Here is a 23,364-nt window from a genome sequence, read left to right on the forward strand (position 1 = left end):
GATCAGTGCAAGTTTGTTGGAAGGAGGAGGTAACAGCAGGCAGCGGATGAGCTTTACATCCCTAAAGAGCACAGACACAACACGGCAGGACATGGAGCAGTGCCAGGAGGATTGTCCCTGTCCCGAGACAGGTCACAGCTCAAGCCAAATCAGGAACTGCAGGAGGTGTCGGGCTGGACGGGGCTTGGAGTGGAACCTGGTCTGGTGGAAGGTGTCCCTGCCCATGGCAGGGGCTTGGAACGAGGTGGTTTCTGAAGTCCCTTCCACCCCAAACCATTCCATGATTCTGTGAACGGTCCAACTGGAGCTGTGAGCTCTATAGAGTGTATTTGTTACTGCTTCAGGGAATTCTAAAATATCAGAGATGATTTTTTTTTCCTTGTCTCACACTGAGTGCCCACTCTTGTTTTCTTGAATCAGCAGAGTAAGTTTATTTCCTGTTGTGGTTTTCAGCGATGTACAGTACTGGAATCTTCCACATGCATTGCCACTCCATTGCAAAAATTCCAGTTCTCTGGGTTCAGATGTACAGCTTTTGGCCCGTAATTCCAAGAAACCTCCCCAAACAACGACCAGAAAGAATTGGGATCTACTCTCCACTCTGCTTTAAACTCAAAAGCATGTTTCACCTTTTTTATGTATGTATTTATTTATTTATTTAAGCCCCTTCAGAACGTGCACCGCCCTTCCCACCTCCTTTGACCGAATCCCTTCATTCCAGCACTTGGAAGCCTCACCGCCCGGACAGCTCCGTCCCCTCAGCCCCTGCCGGGGGCGGGACTCGAACCCGCGGCCTTGCGGTCCCGCTCCCGTCCCGCAGCGCGACGCGCCCGGCCCCGCCCCGCCGCCCCTGCGCGCGCGCCGCGGCGACCCCGCGTGGTGCTCCCGCCCCGCCTCCCCCGCCCCCTCTCCCTTCCCTCAGCGCTTCCGGCGCGGTCGCTGTGACGCGGCGGCAGCGCCGGGGCGGTCCGGCGGGCGGGCGGGCGGTGGGAGATGGCGGAGTACCTGGCCTCCATCTTCGGCACCGAGAAGGACAAGTGAGTGGCCCCATTCCCCCGCTTCCCGTGCCGCTCCCGCGGCTCCGGTATCCCCGGGAGGGAGGAGGGAAGCTCGAGGGGAGGCCGGAGGCCCGTAGCGGGTTGCGCGGGGACGCGGCCTGTTCCGATCGCGGCGGTCAGCCCTGCCTCCCTTCTCCCTGCCCCTCCTTCCCTGCGGGGGGACCCCCGGCCCGTTTCGCCCATTTCTTCCACTCCCGCCTCGGGGGCGCCGCCCGGGACCACGTCCCCCGCCTTTCCCATCCCGCTGGAATGCGGCGGGAAGAGGGAAGCGAGAGGCGGCCGCGCGCCCCGTTCCCCTCCCCCTCCCCCCCGCCTCAGGCCCTTCCCCTCCCCCCCCTCCCGGGAGCGCGCGCGCCCGGCGGCGCGTGGGTCTCGCGCGTTCCCGCGCGCGCGCCCGGCGGCCCCGCCCACGCGCTTCCCCTTCCCCCCCTCCCCCCCCCCCTCCCGGGCTGGGGCCGTTCTCGGGCACTCCCTCCCCTCCCCCCTTCTTCCTCTTCCTTCTCTTCCTCCTCTCCCACCCCTTCCCTGCCTTCCCCTCCCTCGGCCGCCATGAGGGTGTGCCCGCGCCTCGTGGCGCCCTGCCGCCCTCCCCCGCCCTCCCCCCTTCCCCCCGCGGCTGCGCCTTCCTGTCGGGGCCGCTGGGTGCCGGAGCTTCCCGCCGCCTCTTGCCAGAAAGCGCCTCCTCCTCCTCCTGTTCCCCTTTTGTTCGTGTCCCTGAGCCTCGCAGCAGCCTGAGAGCTCCCGCTCTGCTGCAAGGACAGCGACTGGTTATTTCTCCCCCCTCCCCAGGGTGCGGAGGATTTCCCCGACTGCTGCATCCTGATCCTACAGGCTTCTGCCTGCAGCCTTCCACGCGTCCGGGAACGCCTCTAGTTTCTCTGGTTGTTGGAAGCACACACACAAAACCCTCCTAACGAAAATTTGGTCACCATCGGCCTGACCAAACCGGCGTGTTTTTCCACTCGTAAAAATGAAAAGGGGGCATCGATGTGCTGCTGGACTAAATTACTCTTGTCAGCCCCTGGCCGTGGGGCTTCTGCTCTGCTCTGTAGCGCTGCCATTCCAGGAAAGCAGTGTCGGCAGCCTCTCTTTTGAGCTCTGTTACTGTAGCATCCTTTCACACAAAGGAGATACATAGGAATTTAATGCACTACGGTTTCAGAGTTTTAATCAGGCATGAAATTCCTGTGCAGCTCTTGTTTTCTGTTAGAAAAAGCAAATGGAACCTTCCAGAAGGTGCTGAAGTTGGAGGCACTATTGGAAATTTTGTAGTTAGGTATTTCTTTTTGTTTCAGGTTAGAGTTCAGAAAAGACAGTAAGTATTTTATAATGCTAAGTGTTTGTTTTCAAAAACATAATGAAGAGTGAGCATGTTGCAATTTTACAGTAGAATGCTTTGCTAGAGATCAGATGTGCTTTAGTACTTTAATAATTCTCCCCTCCATGAGTTGATGTTGATTACACAGGATTGTGGAAAAGAATTGGTGTTAATTATGGGAATAATAATTTTTCTTCCAGGAGAATTCTGATATTTCACTTACCCATATATATAGCCCATAATAGTTTTCTTGCCCTTCAGAATTTTGCATTTCCCTGTCAAGGTAACTAAATTCCTTGTGGTTTTCTTTCATCATTCTGTGTGAATTACACCTTTTTGTGGTAGTTCTAGTAGCATTTCTAAACCTGGATCATTATCAAGGTGTCATGAGATGGATCATTCAAGAAAAAGCCTGTGGTTTAAAACAAGCAGCTTGCTCTTAAAATCATTAATTATATTCATGGAAATGCCTTAACTAAATGAATTTATTTTGCTTATGTGTATTCTTTCTGTAACGTGGTTTTCTCTTCCCTGAGTTATTTCGAGTGCTGTGTTGGTAGCAGCCTGAGTTACCTTTAGAGTATAATTTTAAAAAGTGCTTTATAAAAGATGAGAGAGGTGCAACTGTGTCAGTTTTACAGCAGATTTTATTGCCTGGACCCAGGGCTGCATCAACTCAGCCACAGAGCTCCCAGTACATTTTCAGACTTTTTTCCTCATTATTTTCCATCCCATCACTGAAACTGATGTAAAGACAAGACTGAAGAAGCAGAAGAGTAAAACAGAGATCACTTCTGTGTGGTGGATGATGAAACCACTTTGGGGGAAGCTGGTCAGATACTGGCTGTAAATTAGGGGTCAAAGGAAGGAATACGGACAGGTTTGTTGGAATGCTTTCCTGTACAGTTTTGATGTGGAGCTTTTCTCTGTGTTACTTCTCCACATCAAGATAAAGACATTTAGGGCATATGCCTTTTTTTTTGGCAAATTATTGTTTTCTGTGCCAGTGTGTAACTACCTTATTAATTTTTTTCTTGCAGAGTCAACTGCTCATTTTATTTCAAAATTGGAGCTTGTCGCCATGGAGACAGATGTTCTCGGTTGCACAATAAACCAACATTTAGCCAGGTTTGTTTCCCCTTTTTTCTCTTTCTTGTGGAAGTATATTCTGACTTCTTTAAAACATAGATTCTCAGATACAAGTGAATAATTACCAAACTCCAGATTAATTAGTTCAGTTTTAGCCCCAGTTTATCTGGGTCTTTGCTTTTTTGGGGGTATTCCATTTACTTCTCCCAGCATTTCTAATTATCTCCTGTCACCCTTAATGGCTGCAGGAAGCGATGCTGTTGTAAGCTTGCCTGTAGTAGAGACCAACCAGTGCTAACCTTCAGGTGAGTGTGCCTTCTCAGTGGTGTTCAGGCACTTAAACCAGCCCAGAGTTTTTAAATCCCAGACAATGGCAGCGCATCCCACCTGTCCCAAAGGTGGGAACTTCAATCTTTTATGATTATGGCAGAAGAAAACTAATTAATGAGTAAAAGAGACTCATCTGTCATTATATTTGCTCTCTGAGCCAGGCTCTTAAATTTCCAGAGTGACTTGCATACTTCCTTTGAAAAGGAGTGGTTTATTGAGAACAACTTGCCTGGTTGCTGAGGGTGAATTGTCAATTGGCATGACAGATTATTTAGCCTTTGGCTCAGTGAATATTGTTAAGAGACATGATGTGTGACTGCATATCTGCCAGAAATAAAAATAAATTGGAAAAGGTGCAGGGAGTGACAGGGTTTTCATGAGAAATCTGTTTTCCCTCTTTCTATCAATGCTGATTGTCAAGGCACACAGATGAATTTCTTTGGGAATTTTGTACATGGGCAGTAGTGCCTTTGAGAGTTACTGGATTTTTAACTACAGCAGTTTCACCTGCAGTGGTTTTAACTGCACAGAAAAAGTTCACATAACAGCAGAGTCTTCTGCAAGTTCATTTGATCTGCTTAGGAGCAGAGTTGATGGGAAATGTGGGCTGATGTTGGTTTGGGGAGGGGAGTACTGTCCATGTGACAGGTTCAGAGCTATGATCATCAGGTTAAACTGAGTGGGCAGGGGGACTTCTAGGGGAGAGTATCAGAGTTACTGGTGGATAGGGACTTCTGGTACTTGAGCAACAAAAACACCTCTTTACTTCTGGGTTTTAAAAATTTTTAATGCAGATAGTGTATTTCAAAAGAGTTTTGTCCATTTTCAAAACAATCCCAAGTTCCCGACCTACATGGAGCACAAGCTGATGTGCAGGTGGTTATTTAAAGACCTAAATTTGGGTCATTTGCTACGAAAAAATGTTTCTAAAGCAGACAGCTTCCACAGTCGTTGTCTTTTAAGTTAAAAAAACCCCAAAAACCTAACACAAAAACCCCCATGACCCTTATTTTGCCATGAAAAGTCTGTGTGCAGCTACAGCTCTGTGTGGGAGCAGCCTTTAGCTCTGCTTTGGGCTCTGGGTAGCAGTGCCAGCTGAAGTGGGTCAGCAGGGCACGTCCCATTCCTGCAGGGCTGTGTGGGATGCACAGCCCCGTGCCTGGCAGCTGTGCTGTGACACCTCCAGGTCCCCAGCAGTGTGGGCTCTGCTGAAACCTTCTGTTCGTGTGCAGGTTGACAATCAGCTGTGATAGAAAACAGAGCAGACATCTTGCTAATGGGAAGGTACCAGCACAGTGTTTTAACCTTGTGCAGCTCTGGCTGGTGCAGCTACTTTACAGAAGAGCTGTGTTAGGAAAGGTCACACAATCCAGGGTGATCAAATTACCCCCCAATCAGCAGAAACACCCTAACGAGGTGCCTGTTTCTGGCACTCTCCAGTTGTAGGCTAAAGCATAGGTAGTTTAAACCTGGGCCACGGAAGCACAAAGCTTTGGTTGGTATGGCTGGACCCCTAATGAAACAAGTGTGTGATTTTAAATGTGATGTTACAGTTGTATTTTTTTTACATGTTAAATGGGTAGTGTATGTAGGTGTGACGTTGCTGGTCCTGTGACTTCATTAAGCTCTGAATTCTTACTGTGACTAATAATAATAATGTCTAAGCTAAAGTTACTTGGGGATTGCCATTCATACTGACTAACATTGAGCTTGTATTTTAAGTAATCAAATCTCAATTTTTGAGCTGCTTACAGTGATATGGACATTTGGAATTTTTTTGTAATATTAGTTTACTAACTTAAACATGGTTTGTTTTTTCAGACAACTTGATTTTAAGAAGAACGGTACAAATGTAAGGTTTCAAGTCTGCCTGGGCTAATTCTTCAAGTAAAAAGCAGAAGGGCTAAAAGGATATTGTCCTTATTTGAAGGATCGGAAACATGTGAACCTATGATGCTATTATATTATTTAAACAGAAATTCCACCAAGAAAATCCTGATGCACAAAACAAGACGTAGCAGTTGCCTAAAGGCCGTATGGTCTGGTGTAGCACTTTGGACACTGTGGCATTATGTTTTACATGCTGTGCACATAACACTTATTTTTTTTCCCCCCTAGAGTTGCAGTAGTGAATCTGGTCTTGAAAGTTTAGGCATCTCCAGAATACCTCATGTGACATTTTAGGTTACTGGGCCTCACACCTCCCATTTTGAGGATAGCTGTTGAGACAAACGCAGCTCTTTCTTGGTGGTTAATTAAAACTGTTTTCATAATATGATGGTCTGTATGCAATTTTGGAAGATACTCTACAAATACAAAAGGAAATCTTAAGGATAAAATATTACTTTTAGCTGTTTGCAAACAAGTTGTCTCTTTGCAATTGTCTATTATATGCACAGCAGCCAGTAGAATTCCCCTTTTTATTTTTTTTCCCCGCAGACCATCTTGATTCAAAACATCTATCGTAACCCCCAAAACAGTGCACAGACGGCTGACGGCTCACACTGTAAGTCCCACAGTTGGAGAAATTTTTTTAAAGAATGGTGTTAAAGAGCCCACTCCTAATTATGAGAAAATAATGTTGGCTTCTGAGCTGCTGACATAAAGCTGTTGCAAACAGGACAAGTGACGGAACTCCTCTTGCGCACAGATCGAGAATTTGTGGAACGTGTGCAGTTCTGAATGCAGAAAGGACTGCACAAATTGGACTTGGTGCAGATTCCCCTTTGTGTTGCAAAGTGAAACTTGGTTACTTAGTGACACTGCATTCTTTTGAAAGGGTGAACTGCAGACGTTTCTCAAATTCTTGATTTAACACCAAAAAAAAAAAAACCCCAACCAAAATAGGTTTATATGTGATGTACGGTAAGTCCCAAAACTGGGTTTTCTTCATCTTAACTTTTTTAGGAAAATGGAGATTTCATGTTATGCTCTAATTATTGTATTACTTCCTTTCCTGGGATTTTGCTGCTAAGAAGCCATTCAGTAATACCAAATTGAAATTATTGTGCTTGTAATGTGAGTGCTGCATTTGGATACCAAGTATTTTCAGAGGTGTCTGAAATGATGCAAAGCCCCTCTATAGCAATATAGATGAATGGAGTGAAATTAAGAATACAATAATGGAGTATCATGAGATCTCTATTACTTTCCAGTGTTAGGTTAATATAGAAAGGTCACCAGCTAAGTGCAAGTTCTCCTGCTTGGGAGAGAATAACCACCTCTCTTTCAGCACAGACTCGGCTAAAGCGACCCTAAAGGAAACCAGTTTCTTGTTAAAATTATTTTCCATAATATAAAGTTGTTGCGTTTTGTATTTCAGACCATTGCCCTCTTGAACATTTACCGTAACCCTCAAAACTCTTCCCAGTCTGCTGACGGTTTGCGCTGTAAGTTCATACAAGTTCCTTCACTGGTTCCCTGGGCTTGATTGTCAGAGCTCAGTGTCGACTTAAGCTGGTCTGCCATTTTAGTTTAACAGATCAAACTGACCACGTTTTGTTACATGTGTTCAAAACACAAAAAAAAAAAAAAAAAACCAAAAAACTTTTTTTGTCCCACTACCTTCCTCCCTATTCCCAAAGCTATGAGGGGAATCTGAATACCAACTATTAAATCAAAAAGAGTTGAAATTGTACTTCCCCTGTGAAGCAGTGTTGGTTGCACTGCTTTCTTCCTGTCACCTCTCTCCCTGCCAGTTGCCTGCATCCTAGGAATGGTTTTCTGTATGTTTTGTGCTATCCATTAGGTTCCACTTGAAAAGAGCAGGACAGTGGCACATTGACTTCATCCAGAACAAATGTCCTGCTCTGTAAATGTTGAGAGAACTTGAACTGCAACTTTTCAGACTGCATGCATAAATTTGTCCTAGGTTAATGCAGCTTCCATTTAGGGAGTGCACTTTGGAAGAACACACCATGACTGACTAACCCCTTCTAGCAGCTGTCCTTTTTGGATGGGTGCATGCTTAAAATTCTTTCCATGCTTTGAAAATTCAAATTCCAATGCCATTTGGCGTATTTACCTAAAACAAGTATTTTTTTAAGTACTTTTGAGGAGGGGAAGGCATTTGGGTATGGTCATGAAGTAATTTAATGACTCCTCCTGAGATACAAATGGGCATAAGCAAACACACCTCCTCTGAGACTGGCAGCAGTTAATGCCCAGGATTGTTGATCGGCCATCAACTGATTTATCATTGTAATTGAACCATCAATATTAGAATAAGATTTAAAAAAAAGTTTTAGAACTAAATAAGGGTCGGTGTTCTTTTCTAACTAATATTTCTTGTTGAAGTGAGTATTGACTGTGTGGTAATAAAGCTTTGTTTGGCTATCTTTTTTTTTTTCTTTTTTTTTTTGACTGTTGTTTTATAGATTAGTTCAGATTAGTTACCAGCATTTGATTAGAAGTGCTTTGTGAATCAGCCACTAACTTGAAAGTCAACATTGTCTCTGTTGCTTCTAAAAGCAATAATGGCTCGATTATGTACTTTGTGTTTTAGTCACACAATCAAGCTGGAGATGTAAATGGGCTGTGTCATTTTGTCCAGATGCTTGACCAGTTCCAGTGGTTTGGAGGCTCTCTCCTTGCAGATGCTTAGTAGTTAATGCTGTTTCAGTAGGCCAAAACTTTTCCAGCTGGGTGTTCCCACTCTGTCCCTGAACTCTCAATGCGCTGGTAACTAATTTGCACAGAGTTACAGCAGTTTGGTCTGTGGAGCTGGTTAGATTTACAGCTGCAAGAGTCCTGCACAGATCCTCCAGTGTTGTAAATGCTGGTATCCAACTCCAGCTTGTTGTGACAAGCAAGTAGCTGTGTGCCAGAGCCTGACTGTACCTGTGGGGTAGAGCTGGAGCTCTGCAAGCAGTAGGTTTGCTGAAACTCCTGGCTCCTTGGTTTTTGATACTTCTCCCTACTTCAGGATTGCATGCGTTTTCAATGGATAACTTGGGTAGCTATTTAATGCCTTGTCGTTGTTGCTTAACTGTCTTCCTTTCTATTGCCGTCGTAGAGGATTAACCTTAGTTTGGAACAGCAGTAGCTTTCCTGAGTATTTTAATTAGTAATTAATTGGGCTTCTCATGGTTCAGATACCAGTAGCCCTGGAATATGGATGTTTGTAAAGCCTGTGCCTATGTATGCTTCCCACTTAAGAAGGTCATTGAAGTAGTCATTAACTAACTGTTGCCTGTGATCTCCTAATTCGACAAAAAAAAAGCTTTTAGCACTTGTACAACTGATTAAAAAGTAGTTATTCCCACTGAGGCTCAGAGAGCCCCTGTCTGATACCTTTAAAAACAAAACAAAAAAATCCTTAGGTGTTAGTAAGCTGTTATCAGTGGTGTTGGCAGAACCTTGGGAATATAGTTAAGTATTAAACTGCTTAGAATTACTGGTTTAATGTTTGATATTCCTTAATTTGCTATAACCATGGGGAGAAGAAATTTCTTCAAAGCAAACATGTCTATAATGCAGAAACATTGTTAGCCAAAACTATAAACCAAATGCCCCTTAGCCTCTAATGGAGGTGAGCTGGGTGGAAGAACAGGAACTGCAGTTCCAGAGAGTGTGGCTGGTTAATATTAGAGCCTTTGAAGAAAAACATAAAGTTTGTCCAAGTGGTAATACTAGCCAAAATTTTTTTCATAGCCTGAAAATGAATAAACTGAGCTTTATTGGCTCAGTTTCTTGTCTGTCACATTCTGTAAACCAAACCAGTCTGGTTTGTAATTTTAAACACCAGCATATTTTTCCAGCATAAAATGCAGGGTTTGTTGTAAAACTGCTCCGCTTGATCCTAATAAACCACTTAACTGCTGAAGAGCTAATCTAATGGCTTTAATGTATACAGCTTGTTTAAAGTGCTGTAGACCAGAAGAAATAAATGAAACTCATTTTTGTACTTTTAATGCTTTGAAAAATAAGCCACACGTATGTTGGGTTTTGTAGCAGCAGGCAAGCAGCACTTGTTCTTGAAGTCCAGCTTGTAGTATGAAAATAATCTGAATTTTAATATAAGGCTGGCTTGTCTTGCACTGAAAGGTATTCTGCAGGACTACAGAAAAATGAAGTGACACTCAAACTAGAAAACAGCTCTCTGTTGTAAAGCATTGAGGGCACTGAGAAGAGTGTCATTTCAATGACTATTTTCAGCAAATTGAAAAACAAATTCTGGGCTGTTTTACATTGTGAGCTCTCAAATTCTAGTGGATATGCTGTAGAAGTGGGCATAAATTTCTGCCTTTAGGAAGAGTAATACTAAACTAATAATATTTTAAGATATGGAAATATAACAAAGCACTTGCCTTCTGTTTAGGTAAAATTATTGGTAGTTAGAGAAGTGAGACTGTACATTAAATTTTAAGTGATACTTCAGAGTAATTCTTTTCCCCTTTAAATTTGTGGCATACAAGTTTGGCTCATATTAAAACTTGCTTTGATTTGATCATATCAATGTAATGTTTTGACAGATACTTTGGGGACTCAAAGCTCTTCACACATCCTTATTTTGCAATATTCCTGTTAGTTAGCTCCATGCTTTATGGTGTCTCTTATGCTCCAGACGGCCTCTCTAGATTGTTTTGTAGTTTGATCAAAATGCTCTTGCTCAGTGGCAGGCTCTAATCGATCTGACTCTTTGACTTTTGCAGGTGCTGTGAGCGATGTCGAGATGCAGGAACATTATGATGAGTTCTTTGAGGTATGTAAAGGTGCATTGAGTGTCACTGGATTTGTCACCACAAAGAAGTTAAATGGATGTAGTGGATAGCACAATTGGATGAATTCAGAAAAAAACCCCACTTACTTCCTCAAGTGTTCATATAAAGCATACAGCTTTGTATTAAATATTTCCTGGTGTAGCCAGTGGTTAGTTTGGCCTCAGTTTGACTGCTTGAAATAGACTTGCTTTAACATCAGCAGCTTAAGTGATGTCACATTTTGATTGTGTAATCTCCTTTTTTATAAATTCAAGGTATTCTTAATTATTTGTTTAGAAACGAAGTACCTGAAGCTAGCATCAAGGTTTCTAGAAATGTTGTGTTCTCAGTGCCTGCTGTGTATTCTGTAAATGCTGTGCGTGTTTTCCATAGGTTTTTATTGTATCTTGGTAGTGCTGTGCTTACAGATTGCCAAGCAATTTTTAAACCCGAAAATATAAAAAAAACCAAGTGATCTTGCTTTTTTCCAAGGAAAGTCTTTTTTATACTTACTTAGAGCTAGATGCAGTATTTCTGTACTTAGAAATAATGTGCTGCAAACTTCTGCTGGGTTGCTTTGTGCTTAGGAGGTGTTCACAGAAATGGAGGAGAAGTACGGCGAAGTGGAGGAGATGAACGTTTGTGATAACCTTGGAGATCACCTAGTTGGAAATGTATACGTAAAGGTAGGATGAAGAGATGTTCATGAAAGCAGGAGGGGTGGTATTTATTGATTGAGAATTTTAAAAGCTACTGTGTGATTGTAGATTTTATTTTTCAAGCGAAGCTCTTCAGTATATAAGCTACTCTCCAACTTCACAATTTAAAGTACAGTAAAAATGTTAAAGGAACCAAAAGAAATTTTAATAAATTTTGAGCTTTCTTGATAGATAAAATCTATGTAATTTTCAGAAACATTAACACTTTTTTTTCTTCTATATGAACAGTCACCACTGCTGGACTGTTGAGTTTGGTAGGATTAATTTGGGATCTGTCTTAGCATCGTGCTGCCCTTTAAAGCACATCAGTATGAGGGAGGTTTATATGCCACAGGTGCTTTAATTTTCTAACTTCCCAGTTAAACACAGTATCTGTGACCAAGTTGGATTTGGCAGTAGCTGAGTGGTTCAAGGTGCAAACTGGAACACTTAGGTTTAACTTTTAAAAGTCGTTGGTATCTCTTGAATAACAAGGACAAAGTTGTCACCTGCAGAAATTTTGCTATGTGTTCACAGTGGGAGGGAGGTGTGAAAGAGTTCCTTTGAATATTTTGGCTGTACATTTCCTCAGCTGGGAAGTATTTTCACACCTGAAATTCTTGACTGTGTAGGTCATAATCAGAAAAAAAAACTGTTTTAAAAAAATTAGCTGTGAAAAGGCATTTCAAATTTAAATTTTACAGTCATCATAAAACAGGATCTTAGTTTTGTAAATGCTCATTTAAATGAATGCAAGTTTTTATATAAATTTTTCTTAGATGTTTGAAAGAATGCACTACATCAGGACTGTTGGTGTTCCAGAAAGTATTTATAAGCATTCTCTTGGTTTAAGGCTGTACCAAGAAAACACAGTATCTTCTATTGACTATCTTTCCCACTTAAAAGACCAAACAGAGCCTAATGAAAAGGAAAATCAATGTTTTGATTAGCCCTTGAGTCCCAGCTAATGAAAAGCTGGCGTATTTACCCTTGATCTGATGGACTGTCCAAGAAATCTGAAATAGATTCTGCTTTCATTACTAACCTTGAGCCTCAGATACCACACAACTGATTTGACAAGAATCTTTCATCTGCTCTATTTCTTTATATTGTAAGGAAAATGTTGATTTCCCTTCTAGTTCCGCCGTGAAGAGGATGCAGAAAAGGCCGTGATCGACCTGAACAATCGCTGGTTCAACGGGCAGCCCATCCACGCCGAGCTCTCGCCCGTGACTGACTTCAGAGAGGCCTGCTGCCGTCAGTACGAGATGGGGTAAGCACGCCCTGCTTCCCTCACAGCCTGGGAGGGGTTGGCACAGCAGGGAGGGTGCTGGGCTGTGGGGTTTGTGTAGGAATAAACCCGCTTCAGGTACCAGCAGTGCAGGGGACCTGCAGGGAACCTCTTGACTTCTGCCCTCTTTTGGGGATTTTCTCCTAGAAGCGAGGCAGTGTCAGTAAACGATGCTTGTGATTCACTGTGTTTAATATTAGAGGTGTTGGGGTCTTAGCAGACAGTGTAGAGCTGGGAATTCTAACGGTGCCTCTTGGACTCTGTTTCAGCGAGTGTACACGAGGAGGTTTCTGCAACTTCATGCATTTGAAGCCCATTTCTCGGGAGTTAAGGCGCGAGTTGTATGGGCGGCGTCGTAAAAAGTGAGTTTGTTTTGAAACACTACTAAAACAAGTCATTTAAGGATCAGTTGCTGGAAAATCTGAAAGCAAATCTTTAACCTGTGCCAAGTCCTCTTGTTTTTTCTGATGCATTTCTGGCACATGCCAAAGAGCATCAGGCTGGCAACTGGCCAGTTTAGAGCAAAGGAATGAGGCCTAAAAATGTGATGCCTCTTGCTCTGCAATACTGTGGGTTCTGAAGGTTGGAGGGGAAGGCAGGGTTCAAGGAGAAAAAGACTCACTGATTTACTGAGTACAGAGGCCAGACCTGTTCAGATCCCCAAACTGTAAAGTGTACAGATGGACATTATTTGGGAGAAGTTGCTTTATGCTTCTTCTGTTTTATTCTCTTCTAAATGTGTTTGCTCATGGCTTCTGTTAAATGCAGGCTACCTGGCCAATGGGGCATTTTGGCAGCATCAGATTGGCAGTTTTCAGCATAATGTGCAGTCAAGCACATCTATAGATTATATACTCCTTTCTTGCTTTTAACTGTTAATGGTGAAATGTTGTATCCTGTATTCATTTCTTACTGTTAATACCACCCAGTCACCATATGGAGCTCACTTTTAGCTTCACAGTGTGTCCCTTCTTGATAGGAATTCCCAGTAGGAGAAAGAAGTAATTTTGCTTAATGGTTAAAAAAAAATCGATAAATACATTTCATTATATATTAAATTATTCACTTAGTGAGGTACCTTGCAGAAAGGCTTTTACACTGCTGTTACTGTGATGGTTCACTTGGAACTGGATTCAATCTGCTTGCATTTAAGACTTTGCTATTTGGGATGGGCATATAAAATTTTTGATTTTGCTTTTAAATAGAGTGTGATTTTTGTAGATTTCTGTCAATCACAGAAGGAGCCTAGGATTGTGAATATGTTTTTCCTATAAACATCTTTAATTGGCAGTGTTTCAGAATCTGATGAATTTAACTTTGAAAAACAGATGGTGTTGCTTAGCCACATGTATTTATGGCTAAGTAAATTTTTCAGATCCTTGAATGCTTTCTGAAAAAGACCAAGTGTGCTTTTTTTATTAACCTTTTGGTCAGTGTTACAAATCTGAACTCTCAGATTCAGTAACGCTGAGCAGTAGCTGTGATAGCAGTATGTTCTGGGTGGGTTTAGCTCCCTTCCTGCATTTGTAAACCTCAGAGGCAGGGAAGATGATTTGCCAGCACTGATGTCCTGGGGATAGAAATCATGTAGAGGAAACAACAACAACAGAGAATTGGATTGTAATTGCTAATTATGCAATTGGTTTAATATGAGTGGACTTGAAAGCAGCTGTAGGTTTTTGGTGTGTGTTGCTAAGAGCTATTCCTGTCTGCCAAAGCAGGTGTCCCCTCCTCCTGCTTTAGTAACAGCAGTGTACCCATGCCTTTCCTGGGGTTTGCACATCCATTGGAACAGGTGACTGCAGGCAGCAGCCAATTCTTGGACCTGTTTGTGCTGAGTCCCCAGTGTGAAATTTGGGCAGATTGTAAACACATTGGGGATTGCAGCCCAAGTGCCAATTAACCAATCCTCCTAATGACACGCTGCCTTCCTTCTCCCTCACCACTGCCACCGTTAATTACGCGTTCCTCTGTGCGGTACTGCAAGTCAGTCCCTGCCTGCATGAAACAATAACGTGTCCAAACTCTCTTTGAAGGCATCGATCCAGGTCGAGGTCCCGCGAGCGCCGCTCGAGATCCAGAGACCGCGGCCGCGGCGGCGGCGGAGGCGGCGGCCGCGAGCGGGACAGGAGGCGGTCAAGAGACCGCGAACGGTCCGGTCGATTCTGAGCCATGCCATTTTTACTGTATGTCTGCTAGAAAGTGTTGTAGTTTGACCAAACAAGTTCATAATGACATTTTTTTTAAAGATGGGCTTCTGAATAAAAAATTTGTAGTGATACAGTATTCTTTGTGTAACTTGTTTCTTGTGGGGGGAGTCTTTTTAACTGTCATTCCTCTATCTTGACAAATACCTGGATTAAGTCTGCCTGAGGGAAGGAAAGGTGGTAAATGTATTGGAGGAGCGCCAGTTTTGGTTTGGGTTTTTTTTTTTATTTTATTCGGGTATAATTTGAACTGTTGATGAAAATGTGTGTGTATATAATATAAAATATTATATACATAGTAAAAATAATATACTGCTTAAGAAACAGTTACTCACATAAGTTTCCCTTTTCTGCTATGCTGTCTGCTTATTTAGGTTAGTTTAGGCACATTTAAGAGGAAGGCTGTGCGAAATGCATTTATTTACTGAGTAGTTACAAAAATGTATGTTTGTTTGTTACCAGAAGTCTGTGCTCTGTCTATCAATGTGACTGTGGCATTTACAATAAATCCAATTTCTTGGTGTAAAATCTAAAGCCTATTTTCTAAGCATTCCAGGGTAGCTGAGTTGCTACTCCTGGCTGCCTATTTTCTAAGCACTCTGGCATGGTTGTGTGGCTGCTCCTAGCTGTGCCAGAGTTGGTAGTTCAGGTTTTTATAATTTTTGACTAAATTCCTTTCTTTAGCTGGAAAGAAATTTGCCTAGTGCAGTGTGGAAAAAAAATATTTTTATTGCAATGATTCGTACTAGGCAGGTGAGGGTTTTGTGGAAAAAAAACCCACCAAAATTATGCTCCATTCAGCATCATAGAGAAGTGTTGTTGAAGGAAATGCAAGGTCCTGAATGTAAGGATCAAAGTTCTTAACAGATTTTGTTTTCTAATCTATGCTCTCTCACCTGTCATTTAACGAGAAGCCTTTTGTTAGTGTTCAAGGTCATAGAAAACTAATTGGATGCTAGTGGAAATCTTTTTTCCACCTTTCTCATGGTCTGGAGTGTGATGAAAGCTAATGGACAGATGGCAGTTCCTTCACAAATACCTTTTTTTTTTAATTTTTTTTGAGCTTGATTTGCGCAATTGCTGAACATCATAGGTTGTGTCCCAAAGTGTTAAAGCTTCAGTGGAAATGTTGGCATTCTGAAAGTTTGTACAATGGTTGACTTGCAGTTTCACCTCATTCATGTCTGCTTTTATTCAAAGTTTAACGCAGCAAGAGATTTTGGTCATTGATCCTATATCTGCAAAATAGAACTTTATGTACACAAATGTACGCAATAAAACACAGCTTTCCAGTTGGGGAGAGAATTTGCTGGAGCTTCCTTAGTTCTGGGCCAGATAACTTGCTAAGTGATAAATCTGCTCCTTGGTGATTCTTCTAAAAAAAATGGAAATAGGATATGGATGCATCACATAGTCAGATGATTAACAAACCAGCTTCTCTCTGCCTCTTAAGTATAAAACTATTTTTCTCACTGGAACTTGGAAAACAAAACAATATTGAAAAATTAGCTTTTCTAAATTAATCTGCTTTGCTTCTTAAACTCAATTCTTGCACCACTTTAGTTTGAATTTTTTCTGTTCCCACTGGATGGTTTGGCCAACCAGACTTTGGAACTTGGTGTGTGCCAGGACCCTTTTTGAAGAAATATCACTCAAGCAGTGAAGCCCATCTCCACATGATGTTTTGTTGTAAGTACATAAATTATGCTTTACTGGAAGAAACTGAGCAGTGCCTGGCATTAAATGAGCTGAAATGTATTTCTTCTGGGCATTAGGAATTTCACATTGATAATTTAGTTCGTAGAGTTTACAGGATATTAATCTAGTTCCATGTTTCTCTTAAGTGAGATTCAGGATTGTTGGTGAGCTAATTAAAATCTCAAGCTACAAAAGGTGAGGATAGTTTTTGTTTTTTAAACAGTATCTAATACAATGTGGATACTATTTGAAAGGTTTAAGATTTGCTCTGTAAAGCTAGTTTAAAAGTTAGCTGTTCTATAAAGTTAGTTTAAAACAAGTACAAATGTGTCCCTGTAATGGCTTTAATCTGTTTATCTAAGTCCTGTTTCACTGCAGGTATATTTTTGCATGAACAGATAGTGGAAGGCTGATTTTTCTCTCTCTCTCAATACAATTTTATGTGAGAAAGCATTCTAGAACTCTACCAAATGTATAATTTTATCATCTGATTGCACAGCTGCCCAAAAATTCCCCATGTAACTGGAATGTGTTGGAATGGGCACTGAAAGCAGCAGATTTTACTGGATACTCTAATGGGTGCCTAGTGACAGCATTCAGCTTATAAACTAAGTGCATGACATATCTTGTTAGGTTCACCTTCTGAGACACTGCTACCAGTAAAATTCATCAAATTTGAAATTTAAACTGCACCAATTTGATTAAACATTTACACCAGATAGACCCAAGTGTTGGTTCACCAACACAAACCAAGTGGAAATCCTACCTCCCCCTTCTCTTGTTGCCCACAATGTCTTTAAGATTTGTTTTTTTCCCCCCCTCCTCCCCAGGGTTCCTACTTCTCAAATATTTCATTGTTGACTCTTCTGTTGAACAGTGGATCTTAATTTATGGAATTCCTTTACCTCAAATAAGTGACAGCATACAGGATTTTCTGAAGTCTGAGTCAATTAGGTTGAAACTGTTAATCCCAAGTGGCTTTCTCTTCTTTGTATTTGGCTCTTATTCTGTGAAAATGCTGCTTGTCCATGAATATGATGTATGTTGAGACTGTAAAACCAAATGGAGAAAACTTGTTCAAAATAAAGCCTTTTTTATAAGAATCTGATAAAATTATCCCTTTCCTTTAGATTGGATGCCGCTCTCTAAATATCTAATGAAGACATAAAGTTTCAAATTCCCAGATCCTGAGCTATTTTTTGAGCAATTCTTTGCCTTCTGTTTTTCAGAGCTGGTGAAGCATGTTTTCAGCTAAAATAACCCCAGCCTCTCCGTATTTACATGATCAAGTTGAATTGTAAGAGTGCAACTTGGGGTTAGGAGTTGGGGGGGTTGGTTTGGGCTCTTTTGCTTGATAAGGCTTTTGGTTAGGTTGTCAAGGTTAGGAAGAACCTGCATATTTCTGTTGTGGTGGTCTGCAGAGGACAAGAAAGCTCATTTTTACAGAAGGAATGTGTTTAATTGAAAAAAAAGGTAATCAGAGGGGGTCATGACTTTTTGAAGATGATTTTTCCTGGTGTTGCATCATCCAGGCTGCAAAATTTTGGGTGTTAACAATTGTGCATCAGCACCTTCAACTGCATCTGTTGTCCTTAATGCATTAGAAGTGAAACTGCTTTCACAGCAGCTGGGGAGGGTAAATCACTTCATTCTCCAGACACTGCTGCAATGAAGATTCCCTAAAAACAGTCCTGGTTGGACTGAAAACCAGAACTGAGCTGGTGTTTCTTTTTAGCTGGTAAGGAACTAATGGCAAGGCTGTCACAGGAGAGAATATTTGTAGCTGCATCTATCATTTACTGCAAGGCTGAAGCTGAGCTGTGTTACTGTACAGTCTTGCCCTGGAGCAAATGGATTTCAATTTTAAAAAATTACAACATGACTTCCAGTTGTCTGTGGAGTAAATTAATGTATTTTCATGTTGAATCAATACATGGTGCTTTCTAGAGCCATCCACAAGTATTTCTGAATTCATCCAGTGAGCTGGTTTTTTATGAATCATAGAATAATTTGTGTTGGAAGGGACCTAAATGACCATCATGTCCCCCCTGCCATGGGCAGGGACACTCTCCACTAGACCAGGTTGCTCAGAGCCCCTTCCAGCCTGGTCTTGAACACTTCCAGGGGTGGGGAGTGCACAACTTTTCTGGGCAGCCCGTGTTGCACTGTCCGTGGTGAGAGAGTCTCCAAATCGTTTTTATTTTTTTGTGATTTTCACTGTGTTAAATGCACAGGTATGAAAAATTCAGCATCTCTCCTCAGCTATGTAGGCAGCCCTCCTTGTCAGCAATGTACTCATCAGTCAAAAACCTCTCATGTCATTAAACTTTCATGTTTTATTTTTTACAAAATTATAACCTTAGCAAGAAGCACCACGAGGAGAGGACAGCAGAGCAGTCCCCCTCTGCAGTCCTGTGGCTCTTCAGCAGCAGAACTTCGGAATGTCTCTGTTTCCCTGCTGGTGGCTTGTGCCAGGAGCGGCGTTTATTCAATTGATCTCAAGTTTCAGCTGTGAATTGGATGTGTGGGATCGGGTGGAAGGGCGGTAGCCAAGACCTCGGCTCAGCTGCCAGAGCGGCTCCTTTGAGGGGGCAGGGCGTGCTTATCTCCCACTGTTCAGATGCAAGTGCCACCTTCTTGGTGCTCTGATAAGCATCGGGTCCGGTACTTTTGCATAATTTGTGCTGTTTGGGTGTTTGCTTTCCAACAGGATTGTTTTTCAGGACAACTGAAGAAGTGGTGGGATGTGAGTGAGAGGTGGGCAGCAGCTTGTGTGTGTGGCTGCCCCTTTCATCCAAGTGCCTCAACAGCATTTTTCGAGCTGTTCTCACAAGGAAGAGACAATTCCTGTGATCCAGGTGCTCCTCTGGGACAAACCCGTGTGTTAATGTTAGAAATGAGACATTAATGACAAAGGCCTGCAGAACACTGTTTTCCCAAGTACTGTAGGCCTCTTCCAGCTCTGCACTTCCATGGCTGCACGAGTAGTTAAGTCTGGAGCAAAAAAAAAATAGTTTCTGCTCTGGTTGAGCAGTGAGACAAAGTGGGGAGAAAGGCAGCAGGGAGCGGTGGAGTTTCCCTGCCTCCTTGTTTTCAGGGAAAAGCCTTTAGTCTGCCAGGCTGAGGCCTGCTGTGCTTTTGCCAGCATGTGGCTTCATTTCAAGTCTCGCTACCTATTCAGCTGAATATTGGATGTGTTTCAGATCCTTCTCACTGTCTTCCTGGAGCTGTCTGGGATTCTGGCCAGGCAGAGGGAGGCAGGGAGCTGCTCCCACTGCAGGCTCTGCACCAGCAGGCTCCTGGGGCTGGGAGCTGTGGGAAAAGCCAAGGGGAGCAACTGCTCCTCCCTTCTCTACCCCCCATTTTCCTTGAGAGCTAATACTGCTCCTGTCCCAGAGAGAAGTGAGAGAGAACCTCATGGATCAAAACAGTCCTGCATCTTCCACCATCCTTTTTCCTTCCTCTTCAGTGAACACACAAAATGTTTGCTCTTGTAGGAAGAAAGTCCTGGCGAGAGGAGCTGATAAAGGGACTCTAGGCAGGACATGAAGAACTGATTTCTGGACAAAGCACCAGTGGAGAGTGAGCAGCCAGCCCTCACTGCTTTGGGGATTGCATGCAACATTAATTATTGCAGTGCTGGACTGGAGATGGGCGAGGGAAATTCCAAAGTCTGACAGACCAAAATCTGACCGAGTAACAGTCTCGTTAATGTCTGGGCCATTTTTTCATTCTGCAAGGGTTTGACTCGTTATATTTTACCCTTTCATGTGACCACAACAGAGACATTTGATTTAATTGCCTTCCTTGCTCAGTCTCCAAGGAGGCCAGCCTTTGGTCTTTTGGACAGCCCTGGGATTCTCAAGCACACGTGTGGTGGCAGCTGCTACACCTCACCCAAAAAGCATCTTCAGCAAAGGGAACAGACCTGCAGTGCAGAGCAAGCAGCAAATTATTTCTCCTTGCAGTACTTGTAGCTGATTTGAGCAAGGTTTCTGACTCTGTTTTCTCTGAGAACTCCACTTCTCTCAGTCTTTGCTCCTGGCCTGTATTTCCCTCTACACCTTCTTGTGTTGCCAGGCCACGTCGCACATGGGCCACGTCATTCCCGGTGGGACAAGGCACCTCCCCACAGCACGTGTGTCCTGCAGGCTGGATCTGTTTGCTTAACCCTGCATGATGTTTGCTTTTTACACAACAGCAGGGCCTTGTTGACTCACACTGGGCCTGCCTGGCATGCACTCATCCCTTCCACTGCAATTACTGCCCAGGCATTGGCCACTCAAGCAGATTATTCCTCCTGCCTGCCTGCAAATTTAGCACTTGTCCTTATCAGCCACCTTCCTAGTTTACTTTCTCTTCTGATTTCTCCAGTCTGCCAAAGATCATTTTGAAATATGATTCTGTCCAAATTGTGGCTTATCCCATGCAGTTAAAATAAGGAGGTTTTTGGGCTGTGTTTTCCTCCCTTTGCATAAAAACATTGCCATGAACTTGTGCAATAGGCTTATTTATGCTGTACATTCCCTGGGAAGGGAAGAAGTGCTCTGGGTACCACCACAGCTCCATTGGTTCCTTTGGTCACTTTTGTGAGTTGCTGCTCACAAAGAGCCTCTCTTCCACTTGATCTCCTCCTTCAGTGATCTTACCACAACAGCATTTACCTTTTTCTCCCCCTCCTTTTAATCACTTTTAATCTCCAAGGGGTTCCTCTCCTTACCCTTTCAGTCTTCAGCATGTCTACTCATCACTGACACAAGGAACATCATTCTCTGCTTGCCATTCCTAGACAAGCTGTTTATTTCCAACTTAATATCCCAGCTGGTGTCACTTCCCTGCTAGGCTGATCAGATCATAATTCTGCTTCTATACCAGCCCTCACTGCAGCTCCTCTTGTCCTTTGCAAGAGAAAGAAACCAAATTATTGCCATATCTCAGGAAATGGGTTAAGTGGCTCTCATAAAATTGGTGCTGATATATGGGAATTATTCTCAAGATGGGATGAGGAGTAATCTGTGTCCCACTGATTGGGCTAAGCCCTAATGGAGCTAATTAGCAGTGTGTATTCATTCCCAGCCACTGTGATTGATTTTAATGGCTTCAATGCCAATGGCACAGTGTGGGTTGGTGTTGCTGTAGAGATATTTTAAATCAGTTTATTATGTATCCCAAAACTCCCTTGTAGTGAAGAGAGACTTTCCAGAAGAGCATGTAGTGACAGGACAATGGGGATGCCCTTAAGCTGGAAGGGGGCAGGGTTAGATTGGCTATTAGGAAGAAATTGTTCCCTGTGAGGGTGGTGAGGCCCTGGCACAGGTTCCCAGAGAAGCTGTGGCTGCCCCATCCCTGGAAATGTCCAAGGTCAGGCTGTCTGGGGCTCTGAGCAACCCGGGATAGTGAAGGTGTCCCTGCATGTGGAAAGGAGGTTGGAACTAAGACATTAAGGTCCCTTCCAACCCAAACCATTCTTCACCCAGCTGCTGCCTTAGTGAAGGAAATTGAATCTTGAGTGCAGAGCTGTGCTGCAATTCCAGATCCCTCTGATTTGCCTCACACATTATGTTCAGACACTTTCCAACACACTTGGCGCTGTCACTTGGTCTTACAAGTTTCCTCCGAGGTGTCTGTCTCACATCTCTCAGGATCTGGCGCATCCATCTGTGCTGACTCCACACCTCGACACCCATCTCCCTGAAGCTGCAGTGGTTGCTGCAAGGCTGGCACTCCTTCAGACAGAGCAGCTGACTCAGGGCCTCTTCCCCAGCCCCTCCTGAAAGGCACGAAGGGTATGGATATCCCTCCTTGCTACCACTGCAGTTTGTCACTGCTGGCACTCCTTGGGTTCCAAATATTCATGGATTTTTGCACAGCTTTACCTCGCCTGTGCATCTCGAGGTTCTCTGAGACCCAAATCAAGGGCCAGGCCTTCTTCACATCACCATTTTCACACTCTGCATCGCTCTTGTGCCATCCCATAATTCAGCTGCACCAGATGCAAGCCACAATCTCATTCCACATGCTTTTCCAACTCATGTTTTTACCACTGGGGCTAATGGTTACTTCTGCAAATATCACCTTATAGCATATCTCAGCTATAATTAACTAAGCAAACTATGATTTAGAGTAAGCAGTTGTTCTGTTTAAGAACACTATTTTCTAGTAAACTCTTCTGTAGTAAAATTAGAATATGGAGGGTAGGGAAAAAAGGGAGGGTAGTGTCATTACAATCAGAAATTGTATTTTGATGGTGCTTGTGGGTCCCTTCCAACTCAGAATTTTCTGTGACTCTGTGATTCTGTAATTTGTCATTGATGTGGATGTTTCTCTGCAAGTTGTGAATTTTTAACAATGTAATGAGACAGCTGCTTCAGTGTCTCCAGGCAAATATAAAATATCTGGCTCTTCTCTTGATTTGTTTTTAGTTGCTCAGTGTTTTTCCTGCATTTTTTTCATAAATTTCACCCCACATTCTAGTCATGGTCCCTTTTTTAACCAGAGAGACAGATTCTTGACTTTTTAATGCTGAAACTGGTCCCTCAGCTTTAGACCAGCCACATCCAGCTGGAAAGTCTTTTCTGTCACTTTTACCACTTGATTAAAACATCCTATTTCTTATGTTTCCTATTTCTACAGCATGCAATGCTCTCCAAATAGCTCTATAAATTATATAGTATATGTGCAGATGGAGACATACAGCTGTCTCAGCTCCTTCAATGGCCTGAAACACATGGAACACTCCAGGGTGAATCTCATACCCTAAAATAAACTACCTTGAACTGCTTTTCTCTGTATTGGTACTTTTTATAGATACAGAAGAAATTGATGCTTGGACTTTTCATAGCCACAGGCTGTGTTCTTGAGGAATTTCACTCTGGTAAGGCCTTTCAGGAACTTCTGCTTTCATGGAAGGATTTCTGTGGGTTTTTTTTTTTTTTTTTTTTTTTTTTTTTTTGGTTGGTTTTTGGGTTTTTTTG

The 23,364-nt window shown here is 42.9% G+C and overlaps 1 protein-coding gene across 8 annotated transcripts; it reads left to right on the forward strand.

Annotated features, from left to right (window-relative positions):
- The first annotated feature begins 896 nt into the window (after positions 1–896).
- Positions 897–14,771, forward strand: U2AF1 (U2 small nuclear RNA auxiliary factor 1). 8 transcript variants are annotated; one of them, XM_063393103.1, is made up of 9 exons: positions 897–1,037; positions 1,848–2,373; positions 3,417–3,504; positions 6,235–6,301; positions 10,449–10,498; positions 11,084–11,182; positions 12,334–12,467; positions 12,755–12,847; positions 14,522–14,771. In XM_063393103.1, exons 2-9 carry the CDS (start codon positions 2,204–2,206, stop codon positions 14,652–14,654), a joined length of 834 nt encoding a protein of 277 aa, XP_063249173.1. In that variant the 5' UTR covers positions 897–1,037; positions 1,848–2,203; the 3' UTR covers positions 14,655–14,771. The 8 variants fall into 8 exon arrangements, with proteins under 8 accessions (XP_063249173.1, XP_063249172.1, XP_063249175.1 ...); XM_063393102.1 differs by lacking the exon at positions 6,235–6,301 and adding an exon at positions 7,118–7,184 and having other exon boundaries at positions 898–1,037; XM_063393105.1 differs by lacking the exon at positions 1,848–2,373 and having other exon boundaries at positions 901–1,037.
- Positions 14,772–23,364: the final 8,593 nt, after the last annotated feature.

Source organism: Prinia subflava, chromosome 3 (assembly GCF_021018805.1).
Source record: "Prinia subflava isolate CZ2003 ecotype Zambia chromosome 3, Cam_Psub_1.2, whole genome shotgun sequence".
Taxonomy (NCBI): domain Eukaryota; kingdom Metazoa; phylum Chordata; class Aves; order Passeriformes; family Cisticolidae; genus Prinia; species Prinia subflava.

What these genes read in the sequence shown, in the direction of transcription:
- U2AF1 (XM_063393103.1), top strand. Translation starts at nt 2,204, where the DNA reads ATGCACTACGGTTTCAGAGTTTTAATCAGGCATGAAATTCCTGTGCAG. An exon ending in GTTAGAGTTCAGAAAAGACA is followed by an intron (nt 2,374 to 3,416) that starts GTAAGTATTTTA and finishes TTTTTCTTGCAG; the next exon opens with AGTCAACTGCTCATTTTATT. An exon ending in TTGGAAATGTATACGTAAAG is followed by an intron (nt 11,183 to 12,333) that starts GTAGGATGAAGA and finishes TTTCCCTTCTAG; the next exon opens with TTCCGCCGTGAAGAGGATGC.